This window comes from Thamnophis sirtalis, unplaced genomic scaffold (genome assembly GCF_051295495.1).
Source record: "Thamnophis sirtalis isolate CommonGarterSnake01/CBP01778 unplaced genomic scaffold, rThaSir2_p1.2 scaffold_10, whole genome shotgun sequence".
In the NCBI taxonomy this organism is placed as follows: Eukaryota; Metazoa; Chordata; class Lepidosauria; order Squamata; family Natricidae; genus Thamnophis; species Thamnophis sirtalis.
In genome coordinates, this window is record NW_028261390.1 from 46,147,256 (window position 1) to 46,160,422 (window position 13,167).

At 37.3% G+C, this 13,167-nt stretch overlaps 1 protein-coding gene across 15 annotated transcripts in view; it reads left to right on the plus strand.

Annotated features, from left to right (window-relative positions):
- The window catches only part of SORBS2 (sorbin and SH3 domain containing 2), a 189,742-nt gene that overhangs the window by 80,020 nt on the left and 96,555 nt on the right, over positions 1-13,167 (plus strand). For all 15 annotated transcript variants that reach the window (XM_087724498.1, XM_087724501.1, XM_087724505.1 and 12 more), the window contains exon 3: positions 10,796-10,845. In XM_087724498.1, the coding sequence (XP_087580624.1) occupies positions 10,836-10,845 (10 nt within the window). In that variant the 5' untranslated portion in view covers positions 10,796-10,835. The remainder of the gene's footprint in view (positions 1-10,795; positions 10,846-13,167) is intronic.

Below are 13,167 nucleotides of genomic sequence, written 5' to 3' on the forward strand. Positions count from 1 at the left end.
CTTCTGAGGTGGCAAACGTCTCAACAGTTCCTCCAGTTTTTTGGTAGAATGTTGGAAGTTATCATTTAGCAACGTCAGCAGTTCCCCAAGTTTCCTAACACTTTTTTAAATTATCTATGAATGTAAATTTAACAATTGCCAGCCATTAAAAGCAAGCAGTTGTTCTAACTACTTCTAATCATATGAGATTTTACTGTCTGCCAAGTTTAATTTTTTTGGTCATGTTTACTTTGGCTATTTATAGAGGGAGGAATAGCAGCTATTTTCTTTATATAGTGACAAAGCTGTAGGACTATATTAGGTATAAAACTAGAAGCAATGTAAAAGATGGGTAAATATGTAGAAAAAACAAAGTCTGTAACAGTTTAATGGTGGTCTTTTTTTCCTTTCATAGAATAAGCGTGCAACTTTGTCAAAACACCGATTGGACTGATATACAATTGTTCATCAGGTAGCACTTACAATAATTTCAGGGCCCACTTCACACAAATATCCAAGGACAAATTGCCCTGACATGTTATGCCATTCTAATAATAATGCATGAAACAGCTTGTCACTTTTGATTGCACATGGGGAAGGTTAATTCCATCTCTAGGGCAAAAATATATATGTAAACATTGCAAGCACACCATTGAGACCACGGTGTTACTGCTTTTAAATTCTTGTGCATGTTCTCACACAGCACATAAGGCTGCTTCACACTGGTGTAAACTCCTCCTACAGAAGATACTAAATGGATGAATTGAAAGTAGATTCTAAGACTCTGAGAAGAATGCAAAACACAATATATACATATTTTATTTGCTTCCAGTTCAGAGAGAGGCTGAGATGCTTGAATTTCATTTAAAACAGCATATCAATCTATCCTGATTCTTGTTGTATCAGAGATGCAGTACTTCTATACAAGAGATGATTCTAAAGTCAAATTTGACTTGGGACATGGACAGTCTTTACAATACAGAGATGCAATTATAAATGTTAACTTTTCAGAACTGTAATAATATTCCACTACTAAGCTGTCTAGAGTGAAGTAGAATTCTGATAATGTTGCTGTGGATAGTTACACACTCATGCAATGGTGTATATGTCTATAAAATCAGAATTGGATCTTATCCCAGTTTCACTTCAGTAACTACGGTAAGTGCTTCCTGTTTCTGTTGCTTGACAGTATTTGGAATAAACAACCCATCTCTTATTCTCATGAATTTGTTCCTGGTAACCACTTGGCACATGTTAGCTTGGCATGTTGAGTAGGGCATCAATATTTAATCACCAAGGCACCTACTCCAAGCCCTGTGGCATCTACCAGTTTGTCAGGTAACAAAACCCAAAACATAGTACTGAGAATGACTTTTTTGTTTAACACTAGAACTATTACAGCTTACACATAGCAGCACTCTAGGGTTTTACAACATCTCCTGGAAGGGGGCATTAGTCAATTCAAACTCACTACAAAGCATTTGAATACATTGTAGGCTCAAAAGACCCCATTGCATGCATTTCATGCTGTGAATCAGAAGTGAATTATCTGCCAATTACCTGGCCCTCAGAGATCCACCAGTTGTTCCACTAAATATCAGGTCACTACCATTTGTCAGATGAAAAATACTTAACAACGGTACTGTATCTCTAAAATAAAACCATAAACTTCCTTCTAGAAATATGAAGTCTTTATTTCCTTTACTTTAGAGTGTGTGCACACTGTAACTCATAATGAGTTTTGGGGTTACTTAATTGGTGACTTTGGGGATGTGCCAGGTCCTTTCAAAAGATAGCTAGGATTCTACACTGCTCTGTTGTGCACAGGGAAGAGGAGGAGGGCTTTCTAACTTATTTTGGGCAATGAACACAAACATGGCAGTATGAACAAGCATTTTACATGAAGCAAATTTCATAAGAAAAGTTCTTATTCAACATTCATTTTCTTTTTATTTAATTTTGAAGCCATAAAAAGGCACAGCTATATAAACCTTAATTTGTTGAGCATACTGAAAGTATTAAAGTATCTTGTTTATTATTACTTACCATCCTGCAAAAGACTGCCTTTGCAACTATAAAAACATCCCATAAAATTTATACATTAACCTGTCAGCTTGTATGCCTTCTTTGATTTGATACTTGGACCCGTTTTCATTTTTAGAAAAAAATGTTTTCAATCTTAAATGGTATGTTTAAAGCAAATATCGAGCCCAGGGCAATAGTAGGAGATGGAGAGGAGAAATTAAGAGATAGGATTTGCCACTTTAGTATAGAAGGTCAAGGATCAAATTTTTATAGTACAGTGGCTAACCTTTTTGTCCTTGTGTGCCGAAAATGTGGGGGGGGGGTGCCAGCACATGCACGGATCCCCAGCACATAATGCAATGCACTCATGACCCCATGCACCCCATCCCCTGTACATGTGCATGTGACTCTCCCGTGCTCCCCCCACCCCTGTGCATGTGCAACCCCCGTGCCCCATTTTGAGCCTAGCAGGCTTTCCTGGAACCTCCTGCGACCAAAAATAGGATGCAGTGGGCCCCACCCACCCACACTCGCTCCTGCCCCTGAGCATGCGTACATGACCCCCAGCCCCCACACATTCGCACATATCTCCCACGGCAGAGACCTGAAAATCAGCTGGCCGGCGGGAGGTGCACATGCATGCATTGTAGAGCTGACCTGGGGCAACAGCTCGCATGTCAGTAGAGAGGCCTCCATGTGCCACCTGTGGCACATGTGCCATAGGTTTGCCGTCATGATTATAGTATCTTTTGCTGGTCAGATGTTTTAACAACCAATTACAGTATGCCTTCTAGTGAAAAGACAATAATAGCACCAAACCTTTTAAGGATGACTTTGTTATGCAGTGACTTGAGACACACTTGGTGACATAAACAGATCTTAGTGGATTAGAACAAAATGGAAAGGAAACATTCTTAGCAGTGTTCACTTTTACTTGTATTTTCATAAAATATAAATCATGGGTCATTCCAGTGAAGCAACAATTAATTTTAAGTCTGGAATCAGCATCTTCATTGGTAAGGTTAGGATGGGGTGTCAGGCTTATTTCTATATCCAGCCTGCCTTGGAACTATTGGTATATGATATTGTAATTGAATGAGCTTTCATGTTTGATAACATTCCATGTACCCCAGAGTCTGCATTGAGGTTGAGAGAATTAAATCATGATGGACTTTATAAAGTAATGGGATAAATAAGAACATATACACATTCCTCATTATTTGTGACCCTTTAGGATTTTATGTTGACATAAAAGTCAAACCGCTCCAAACTCGATTGCAGAAAATATGACTTCAGCAACAGAGTGATCAATGCCTGGAATGCACTACCTGACTCTGTTGTTACATCCTCAAATCCCCATAACTTTAACATTAAACTGTCTATCGTGGACCTCACCCCATTCCTAAGAGGTCTGCAAGGGGGTGTGCATAATTGCACCAGCGTGCCTACCTTCCAGGGGTAGGTTCGTGCCAGTTCCACAAATCCACAGTCCTGTTTAGAACCAGTTCCAGCTCCCTCCCCCTGCCCATCCGCACATCATCAAGATGAAGAGTGAGAGGAGGAATTCTGGGAATTGAAGTCCACAAGTCTTAAAGCTGTCAAGTTTGAACACCCCTGGGTTTTTTTCTCCTAAAGTGTTAGGGGTGCAAGGGTCTTGTAACTTGACAGCTTTAAGACTTGCGTACTTCAAATGCCAGAGTTTCTGAGCCAACATTTTGGTTGCTAAGCAAAAGCGTTGTTAAGTGAGTTTCACCACAGTTTACAAGTTGGCCATGCCCACACAATCACATGGCTGGCAAGCCACTCCCACCCGGTCACATGGCTGGCAAGCCACTCCCACCTGGTCACATGGCCGGCAAGCCACTGCCACAAAGTTGGCCACACCTATAGAAGATTTTCTAAAAAAATTTGAAACCCACCACTACTACGGTCCCTGTCCAACTGTCCCCATTTATTCGTACCCATTTCCTGTGTTCATGCCCATGTTTATACTTATACCTGTTATGTCGCACATGTTTGACAAATTAAAATAAATAAATAAATAAATAAATAAATAAATAAGATGAAGTGCCTTACTTAAGCAGTGTCTAGGTGGGTGCTGTGAATATTTATGACAACAGATTGAAGCTCTGAATAAAAATCCTATTAACCTATTCTATGCAGAGTTTTGGCTTCAGAATATCGTTTTCAAGCTTCGTGTGTAGTGTAGCATTGTACAAATTGCTTTCAAGTGCTACTGTTTGTTCAGTTCCCAACTATAAGAACATTTGAAAATTCAATCTCCTATAGCAGCAAGCAAAGCTTTCTGGAATCTGCCATTTTCAGGAATAATTTGTGGGCTGTTTTGAAAACCAGTATTATAACCAAAGCCAGTTTATTAAAACTGAAAAAAACAACCTGGAGTCAGTATAATCTTTTAATCAACCACATAGAGTTCTGAGGCATTAATTGCAAGATGGTTTTATTCAGAATATCAAGAAGATAAGTCAATCCCTTTATCCATGCAATTGTTCTTTAATTTATTATTCACCTTGTTGTGCTCAGTGGTTTCTGAAAAAGACCCTTTTTCAGTGTTATTACAGTGATTTGAATTTTTGTTTAGGTTCTATTATTTTCTTTGGGTTGTTGGGATTTAAAAAAAATAGATGATATGATTTCCTCCCACCCCCAAAAATGGGCAACATATGGAACATCAGAAGACCAAGTGGTTGAAAGAATATTTAAGCAGTACATAAAACAGTACTTACCAAGTTATGTGGCTATAATCTTTTATAGTTCCATATAGGCAGGCAGGCAGGCAGGCAGGCCTTTATTGTCACTTTTTACTGAGAGTACACTGGCACACATTAAAAATGAAATTCTGTTGCCTGCTCTCAAAAGAAAATATATCTACCCATACACATATATAATTCGTATACACACACACACGCACGTGTATGTGTGTGTTATATAAAGGCTGATGAAGAGAAGGTTAAATGACTGAAAGAATTAGAGGAAACAGAAAGTCTAAGTTGATACCCTCCAAATACAGTAGTACTGTCCATCAAATACTACTGTATTTGGAGAGTATCAACTTAGACTTGCTGTTTCCTCTAATTCTCTCAGTCATCTACTTTCTCTTCATCAGCCTTTATATAATTCTCTGCTTGGAATATATTTGGCAGAAAAGGATGTTACCACAATAGTATCTTTTTTTTTAATTAAACTTTTGTGCCAAAAGGTGATAATATATCATTTAGCTTATATTACGTAGTCTCTGAATTTTGTTTTTGTAACCTGATGTTTAATTGTGTAACTTTTCATTCAATAATGTACCTTGAAGTACCCAAGTAATCATAGCTTGAGATGAACTAGGATGCGCCATATTTATTCTGATCTCAGTTCCTGCTTAAGGAAAAGGTGGGAAATCTTCACAAGCTATATAACTCAGTAAGTAGCACTAGCTCCATTTTTCTGCCGCTTTTCTATATACAAAAACACAATCACAATAATTTCAGCAATCAAAGGCAATCTTCTGATAGCATGACTTTCTTTTTTAGTTGCTATTTCATGCTGTGTTTCCTGTTTATATATTTGTATGTGTTTTGAATGCCACGGAGCATCAGGTCCCTCAAAGAAATACCACAGAACCTGAAAGCTTTCCAGCTTCTTGGATTAATGTATTTATAATTTGCTTTTCGTGCATGTTAAGTATCTGGCAGACTCCATCTGGGGCCTGATTCAACATTCCTCTTTCCCAGAGATTTTAACTACCTTGAAGTCATTGCTTCAGCAGCAGTTAATTCTCACAGTGTCAGTAGGAAAACAACTATGTATTAACTGGATTCAGAATGGTGCATGAGTGCATGAAAGAAAATGTGCTTTATATCTTGTAAAACCACCTACTGGTCCTATTTGTAAAAGAAAACCACTCTGCTTCTGCCCTCTGTACATTTACACACAATATTGTATACTCATTACCACATTTAAAGAAGCACTAATTTATAAAACCAAACGGGGTTCTAACAATAAAAAAAAACACCAAGATCCAAATCATGGTTGGATGAGAAATGTGCAAAAAACTAATGAAACCCCCCTGGGGTGTATAACAATAACAACTGCCTATTATGCTTGAATTTATTCATGAAAAGCAAAAAAGGGAAGTACAAAGCTTTACTCATAAAGAAGAAAAGAAAAGCTCAAAAGGTATATTTGAAGTCACTTGATCCAGGCATCAAAATACCTTCAGTCTCCAGAAGAGCCCAGTAACTTGAAACAACCTTTGAGTCTGATTCTAGAGAACCTTATGGGACAAATTGAAGACCCCATCCATTATATTATATTATTGCACCATAATATTATATTGTTGCACAATAATATTATATTGTTGCACAATAATACCCACATCCAAATAAAGTCAGCTTTTTGCTGTGCTGCCTAGTTCCCAGAATGTTTAAAAGTTGTGTATTTTAGTTCCTTTTCTACTTAATATTTATGATAGGGTACAAAAACTCACAAATCCTGAACATTATTTGGACCTGCAGACCTATTGTTTTATTTTTATAGTCCGATGATATAGTGATTATCACATCTTCACCTACTGCACCGAGGAGGGCATTAACCTCAACTATTTCTTATTGCCATGACAATGACATATTTATTTCAATAAATAAAAAATACATTTTTCTCAAAATGGTTCTCCCAGATAGAAACATAGAAGGTGAATTAGCATGTTGTTTGCAATGTTATTTAATAAGTTCAGTCCTTTAAATATATTGGAATTTTTTTTGCAGGCTATAGGCACTCAAAAGGTTCAAATTGAACCTTTGTAAGAAAATTTACAAACTGCCGAAAGGTCGTCAGTTCGAAGCCCTAGTGCCGTGTAATGGAATGAGTTCCTGTTACTTGTTCCAGCTTCTGCCAACCTAGAAGTTCGAAAGCATGTAAAAAATGCAAGTAGAAAAATAGGAACCATTTTGGTGGGAAGGTAACAGTGTTCCGTGTGCCTTCTGTGTTTAATCATGCCGGCCACATGACCCCGGAAACGTCTTCAGAGAGCGCTGACTCTTCAACTTTGAAACAGAGATGAGCACCACACCCTAGAGTCCGGAACAACTAGCACATATGTGCAAGGGAAACCTTTACCTTTTTAAGAAAACTTTTTAAAGAGTGTAGCTGCCATCTTAAATGGATGCATAGACAAACAATCATTATGTCTATCACCACAGCAATACTTGCTTTAAAAAGAATTTAAGTTTGTTTAGATTTGGGGATGTGAATTTGGACCTAGGCAATCATAAACAGATTTCTGAGTGTTATTTCCCTTCTCTAACAAATGTGTTCAGATACAGAAACAAAAGGGCTTCGAGGGGAGGGGCTGCCGCCGTCGGGAGCTCAATAAAGCTCCTGCCAGGACTCTGGTTCGTATATCTTATAAGATCTATAGATATCTCCCCTTTCTGGCAGAAAGGGGCAGGGAGAAGGTCAGTCGTTAGGATCTCTTTGTAATTCATAGCTTTTTTTTTTGCTGTGAATGGAGAAGAGGTTCAACATTAGCTGAGCCTTTACTCCGGCCAGTTTTCCGCGCTGCTTTTTTTTTGCAGCCTAGGCAGATTGCCTCCCCCCCCAGGACAAAGCTAAGCTATTTAAAAGCCAATCCGGGCGGGGAACATTCCCGAGGAACTTTCTCTATTACTATCTAAAATACCAGCTTCAATTTCGCAAAAGGCTCCCTTTCTTTTTTAACTGCGTCACAAGATGGCGATCTCGTAGCTTTTGTGTTTGATCTGACGCAGCTAGCTGACTCTACCCTCCTGAAGGCTTCTCCGTACTAATTGCTAAAAGATTATCTGAGGGGAGCACAGACTTTGATTTTTGGCTCGCTGGATTGCTTGTCTTTTAATTTTATTCTGGAATGGCTCCCAAACCTAAACAGAAGCGCCTTCTTAATAAGCCGCTACCCTTGTCTCCTACACCCTCCACGGGAGAATTGCTAACACAAGAATTCCTTCTCAAAACGCTTAATGATTTCAGACAGGAGATTAATCAACTGATTTCGGATTTATCTGATCAATTTGATGCTAAAATTGCTCAGGCAAAGCAGGATATGATCGGAGTAATGACAGTCATGACAGATTATATTGCTGAAACGGAGGACAAATTGGAACTTTTGGAAGAAACTAACCTTAATTTGATATCAAAAATTCAATCGTTAGAACAGGAAATTGAATCTGCACAAAAAGAACTTGTCAAATTAAATTATAACAAGACTGCCTTTGCCATACGTGTTAGAGGACTGCGTGAAAACCAACAGGAGAATTTGAAACAGACATTCTTTGAGGCTTTCAGCCGCTTGGTGGGAAGTCCGGGACTCAACTTTGATTGGCAGATTCAAAGAATTTACCGCCAGAATTCCTGGGTAGCAAAACAGCGACAGCTTCCGAGGGACATAATAATATACTTTACTACAAGGGAATCTAGAAATGAGATAACACAGAGGCTCTACGGAAAGAGGTTGAGAATTGACGGGGACGACTTGGTTGTTTTTAAGGAGATACCATTTCAAATGTTAAGAACAAGGAGACAGTATGCTTTCTTAACCGAAGAACTCAGAAACTCTCAGATTTCATATAGATGGGAAGTCCCAGCTGGTATTACAGTTACATTTGGCAACCAAAAACACCGCATTAACTCTGTCTGTGAAGCCCGAAAATTTTACTACGAGACCCTGAAGGCGGGACTTCCTGATTCATCCGGATCTGGGGAGAGACAGGGAGAAGGAGAAGACAAACAGTGAGACACGTGGCTACAAGCTGGAGCGTGCTGCTTTTCTCTTCTGGAAGGGCAGAAGACTAAAGAATAAAGACTAAGCGATGTTTTTAAAGCTTTATGATTTCCGTCTGGGATAAAATGGAAAAGTGGCATATTGATGATGAGACATGGAGACTGAAAGAAGCGTTGATGATTGGGGACATATATTGTACAGAAATTTTGTCTGAACTCTAACTTTAATTGCGCATGAACTATTCTTTCAGGCGAAGAGAGCGGATATTGTGATCTTTTTGAGTTGCGGTTTGGGACAAACGGAGTTGGGAGGTGCGTGGGAGAGGGAAGGGCAGCGAAAGTTTAATTAGATTATATGGGGCTAGAACGCAAGCTGATGTTTGTTTGAGTTGCTATATTAATATAAGGTTAAGAAAGTTTGGTCGGAGAATCTTCAGGAAAGTGGAGTAAATATAGGAGGAGCAATGAATGTGGATAAAATATATATGTGGATATGGATAAAGGCAGGGTGGAAGGTAAAAAATTTATATGTGGAGGTGGGTAAGGATAGAAAGGGAGGTGTTGGAAATGAAAAATGAAAGAAGTATTTGAGTTAATGGTGTTATAGAAAGGTTTGGATACTTGGATAAAAAAGAGATAAATTAAAGGTTTGAATAGATAGACAAAGCAAGGAGATTTTTAGTTGGGGAATTCTAATTGATCAACTTACCTGGCTCTAATACAGTTTGAAACCCTGCAAGTAGCAAAATAATCGAAATTTGGAATGAGTCACATTGATTAAGATTTATAGATAATGGGAAGCTGTGGTAACGTAGTGGGTTTATGACCCTTTTTGTTTCTTTCTCTTTTTTTTTTGTGTGTGAGTGTGGGTGTTTTTTTTTTATTTTTTTTTATTTTTATTATTTTTCCTTTTTCTTTTTGGCTTTACTTTTATCTTACTTTCTTTTAAATTTTAAAGTTAGTTGGCCTTATTATACTTAAATGCTTGTTAAAGAATTATGCCGGGCATGGGACCTGCGAAGCCGTAAGGGGGTTAGGGAGGGGGGATTATAGGGGGGAGGGGGGAGGGTGGAATTACAGTTTCAATCCTTAGAACAATAAGAATTCACTTGTGTACTGTCGTTTTTTTTTTCTTTTTCTTTTTTTTCTTTTTCTACTTTTATTGTAAAAAACAAATTGAATTGTATGGATACACCAAAGTGGGGAGAAGAGGGAAAGAGAAGGGAGAAGTAAAGAGGGAGTGAGAGGGAATGTAAGGAGGGTAAATGGAGGGAGGGGGAGATGTCTGAGGGGGAAGGGAAGTAGAAGAGGGGAATGTTGGAGGGGTGAAAGGAAAGTTGGAGGGGGAGAAGAGAGGGTGTATGGGGGAATGAAGTGTTATGTTGGGGGTTTTTTTTTTTCTTTTTTCTTTGCACAGTATATAAGTGATTGTATAAAATGAAAATGAAAATGAAATAAAAATATTTAGACATCAGATACAGAAACAAATGAAAAAAAATGGTATGGAATTAATCATATGAAATTGTCCTCCAGCTTCCACTACTGTGCCCTAATTCTTTTTTTCCTTCAACATTTAGAGTGTTCATTTCTTTCAAATTCTTTTTTGTTATTTGGGTGGCTTAATTTCTGTTCAAAAGTGGGGAACAATGCTGCTGTTGTGGTTTTTATGTAGCCAACAACTCCATCTCCCTGCAGCCTCCCTGCTGCTGATGCTTTTGATTTGAAAAAGCCCAAATGGGAGCAGTTCCCTTATGAAATTTTCTCTTTAAATTAAATTGAGTGTGATAAGTTAGGAAGACTAGAGACCATGAAGTGGACATTGTACAAAGAAAGAACAGACATCTTCTAGCAGTATTCAGCCATCCACTGTATCTAAAATAATTTCTTTTTGCTCCTTCTGAAAGAAATCATTTTTGAAGCATGTACAACCTGAATGCCACTATTTTTTTCTTGTCTGCCTACTCAAAAGATCTTTATCTCATGTTCTATTGCATTGTGATAATGAACAGATTGCCTTTATTTTCTCTAGGCAAACTGAAGACCTCAGTAGCAAATCTCCCAGAATCAAAATGAACACAGGTATGCATTTTCATGGTGCAAAAAATGAGCATATTGTTTAATGCAAGTTACAGATGTTTTGAATAACTTTTTGCTAATCTTTTTTCTTTCTTATGTGTGTGCATACAAAGTTCTGATGTATATTCTCTAGATACACTGTTATGTATAAATATATGCATTTATACATGCATATGTAAATAAGCATCTGCATTTCATTTCAATATATTTTCAGTTATTTAGTAAAATATATTGGGGCAAAGAACATATTCATGTACAGTGGCATAAATCAAGACAGGTTTTTTTCTTTAATAGCAAACCATTTACTTTTAGAATGATTTAATTATTGTTTACCTATTTTGTTTAAAATCATCTACTGGAGTATTTTACATATAGTGTGTGAGTTAAATTATATATGCTTTACATTATCACATTTTGGAAAATTATATTTAAAACCTCTTGAGCGGCATGATGGCCTAGGGGTGAAGATGTTTGCCTCCCATTCATAAGGTTGAGAGCGCAATCCTAGGGACCAACAGATGTTTCTCTCTCAGGGCACAAAGACAAAATAGCTGCTCTGATTTCCATATTGGCATCAGAAAGGACATCTGTCCCAATAAATGTTCAGCTCCATTCAGTCATCCAACTCTGAATAAAGGAATTACAGGGTTGTAAAAAGGGAAAAAATTAAAACCTGTCAGATAGCAAATTCTGTGATGGCCACTGATGACCACATATATCTTTTTTTGATCCCCATATACCTTTATTCTGGATAGTATAAATTCTGCAACTTAAGGGAATGATAATGCAGAACAAACAATATCAAATATAATTTAATGATCGAATGCAATGTTTCTCAACCTTGGCAGCTTGAAGATGCATGGACTTCAATTCCCAGAATCCAGCAAGTCTGGCTGAAGAATTCTGGGAGTAGAAGTCCATATATCTTCAAGCGGCCAATGTTGAGAAACATTGCTTTAATCTAAACATAAAACCAGCAAAGAGAATACATGGTCAGTTTCTTGCCTCTCTAAAGAACTCTTTCAAGATTCTGATCTCTATCAACTGCCAGAAGTAAATTTTGACGGGACTATATATATCACTGAAGGGAATAGATCCAAATATCGTGGCCATATAACCCCCTCCCACAAAGTATAGTTCTTTTTGCCCTCTTCTGTACCACAGTCAGCAAGGAGAAGTGGAAAGAAAATAATAAATATGTAACCAAATATATGAAAAGAAACATATGGTACAAGCAGTCCTTAAGAGTTAATGTTATTTCTGCTCGTTTTGAAGTGCCAAATGGGAACATCATTTTCTATATTAACAATAGAAAGAGTTTGGAGTACCATAAAGGTGAAACCTAGAGATAGCTGATTACCCTAAAATGAATCTTCTACTTTAGACCATAACTGCACCATTCGGCTTTCTAAAGACAATAATTAGAGGTTCAGCTCTGTTGAAATAAGATACAATCTGATTTTGAGAGGAAATTTAATAAATAGAATAGAATTCTTTATTGGCCAAGGACACACAACAAATTTATCTTCAGTGCATAAGCTCTCAGTATACATAAAAGCTTTAAGTGATATTTCACTTGCAGGCCTTTAAGCAGCCACTTTAAAAAAAACAAATCAAGCATTACCTATTTTAAAATCCACACATTATTCCAAAGCCAATTAAGAGTTAATCTATATTATTGAAAGATCACAATGATTCTGTTTGTAATAAAATTAGTGGAAATCCTATTGAATTCTATAACTTGTCTTAAGCATATCCATGAATCTCTCCTATCAAAATTAAAGGGATACACCAAGGCTAAATGATGCCCATCTCTTAAACTATTTTTAAACAAAATAAATGTTCCATTTCTCTCAGAGTTCCCTATTATATTGATGTGAAATAAACAAAATGTTCAAAAGTCATGGTATCTATGGAGTTACTTACCAAGCACATCTAAATTATATTAAAGTAACCAATTTACTTTCACATTCACCAAGGCATGTCACAACTTTTGAGCACCCCTAATGTTTGCAAATTTGAAAGCTGAAAAATTTGACACACCCAGTCCAATAACATTCAACAACAACACTGAACATTTGATTTCAGTGCCATTATCATTAAACATTGACCCAGCATCTTACATCTTTTCAGCATATGCTAACCTTTATTTGAGATGTTGCTCTAGTTATGAGGCACCTGAGCAAGCCTCTTACTATTCATTTAAGGCAGAATGAAACACTCACTTTTCCTATTGCCCAGGAAAAAAATGTATGTAGTGTGTAACATATAATGTTATGATTAAAGCAAGATTCATGCACAGCTGTATATCCAGATTTATCAAGT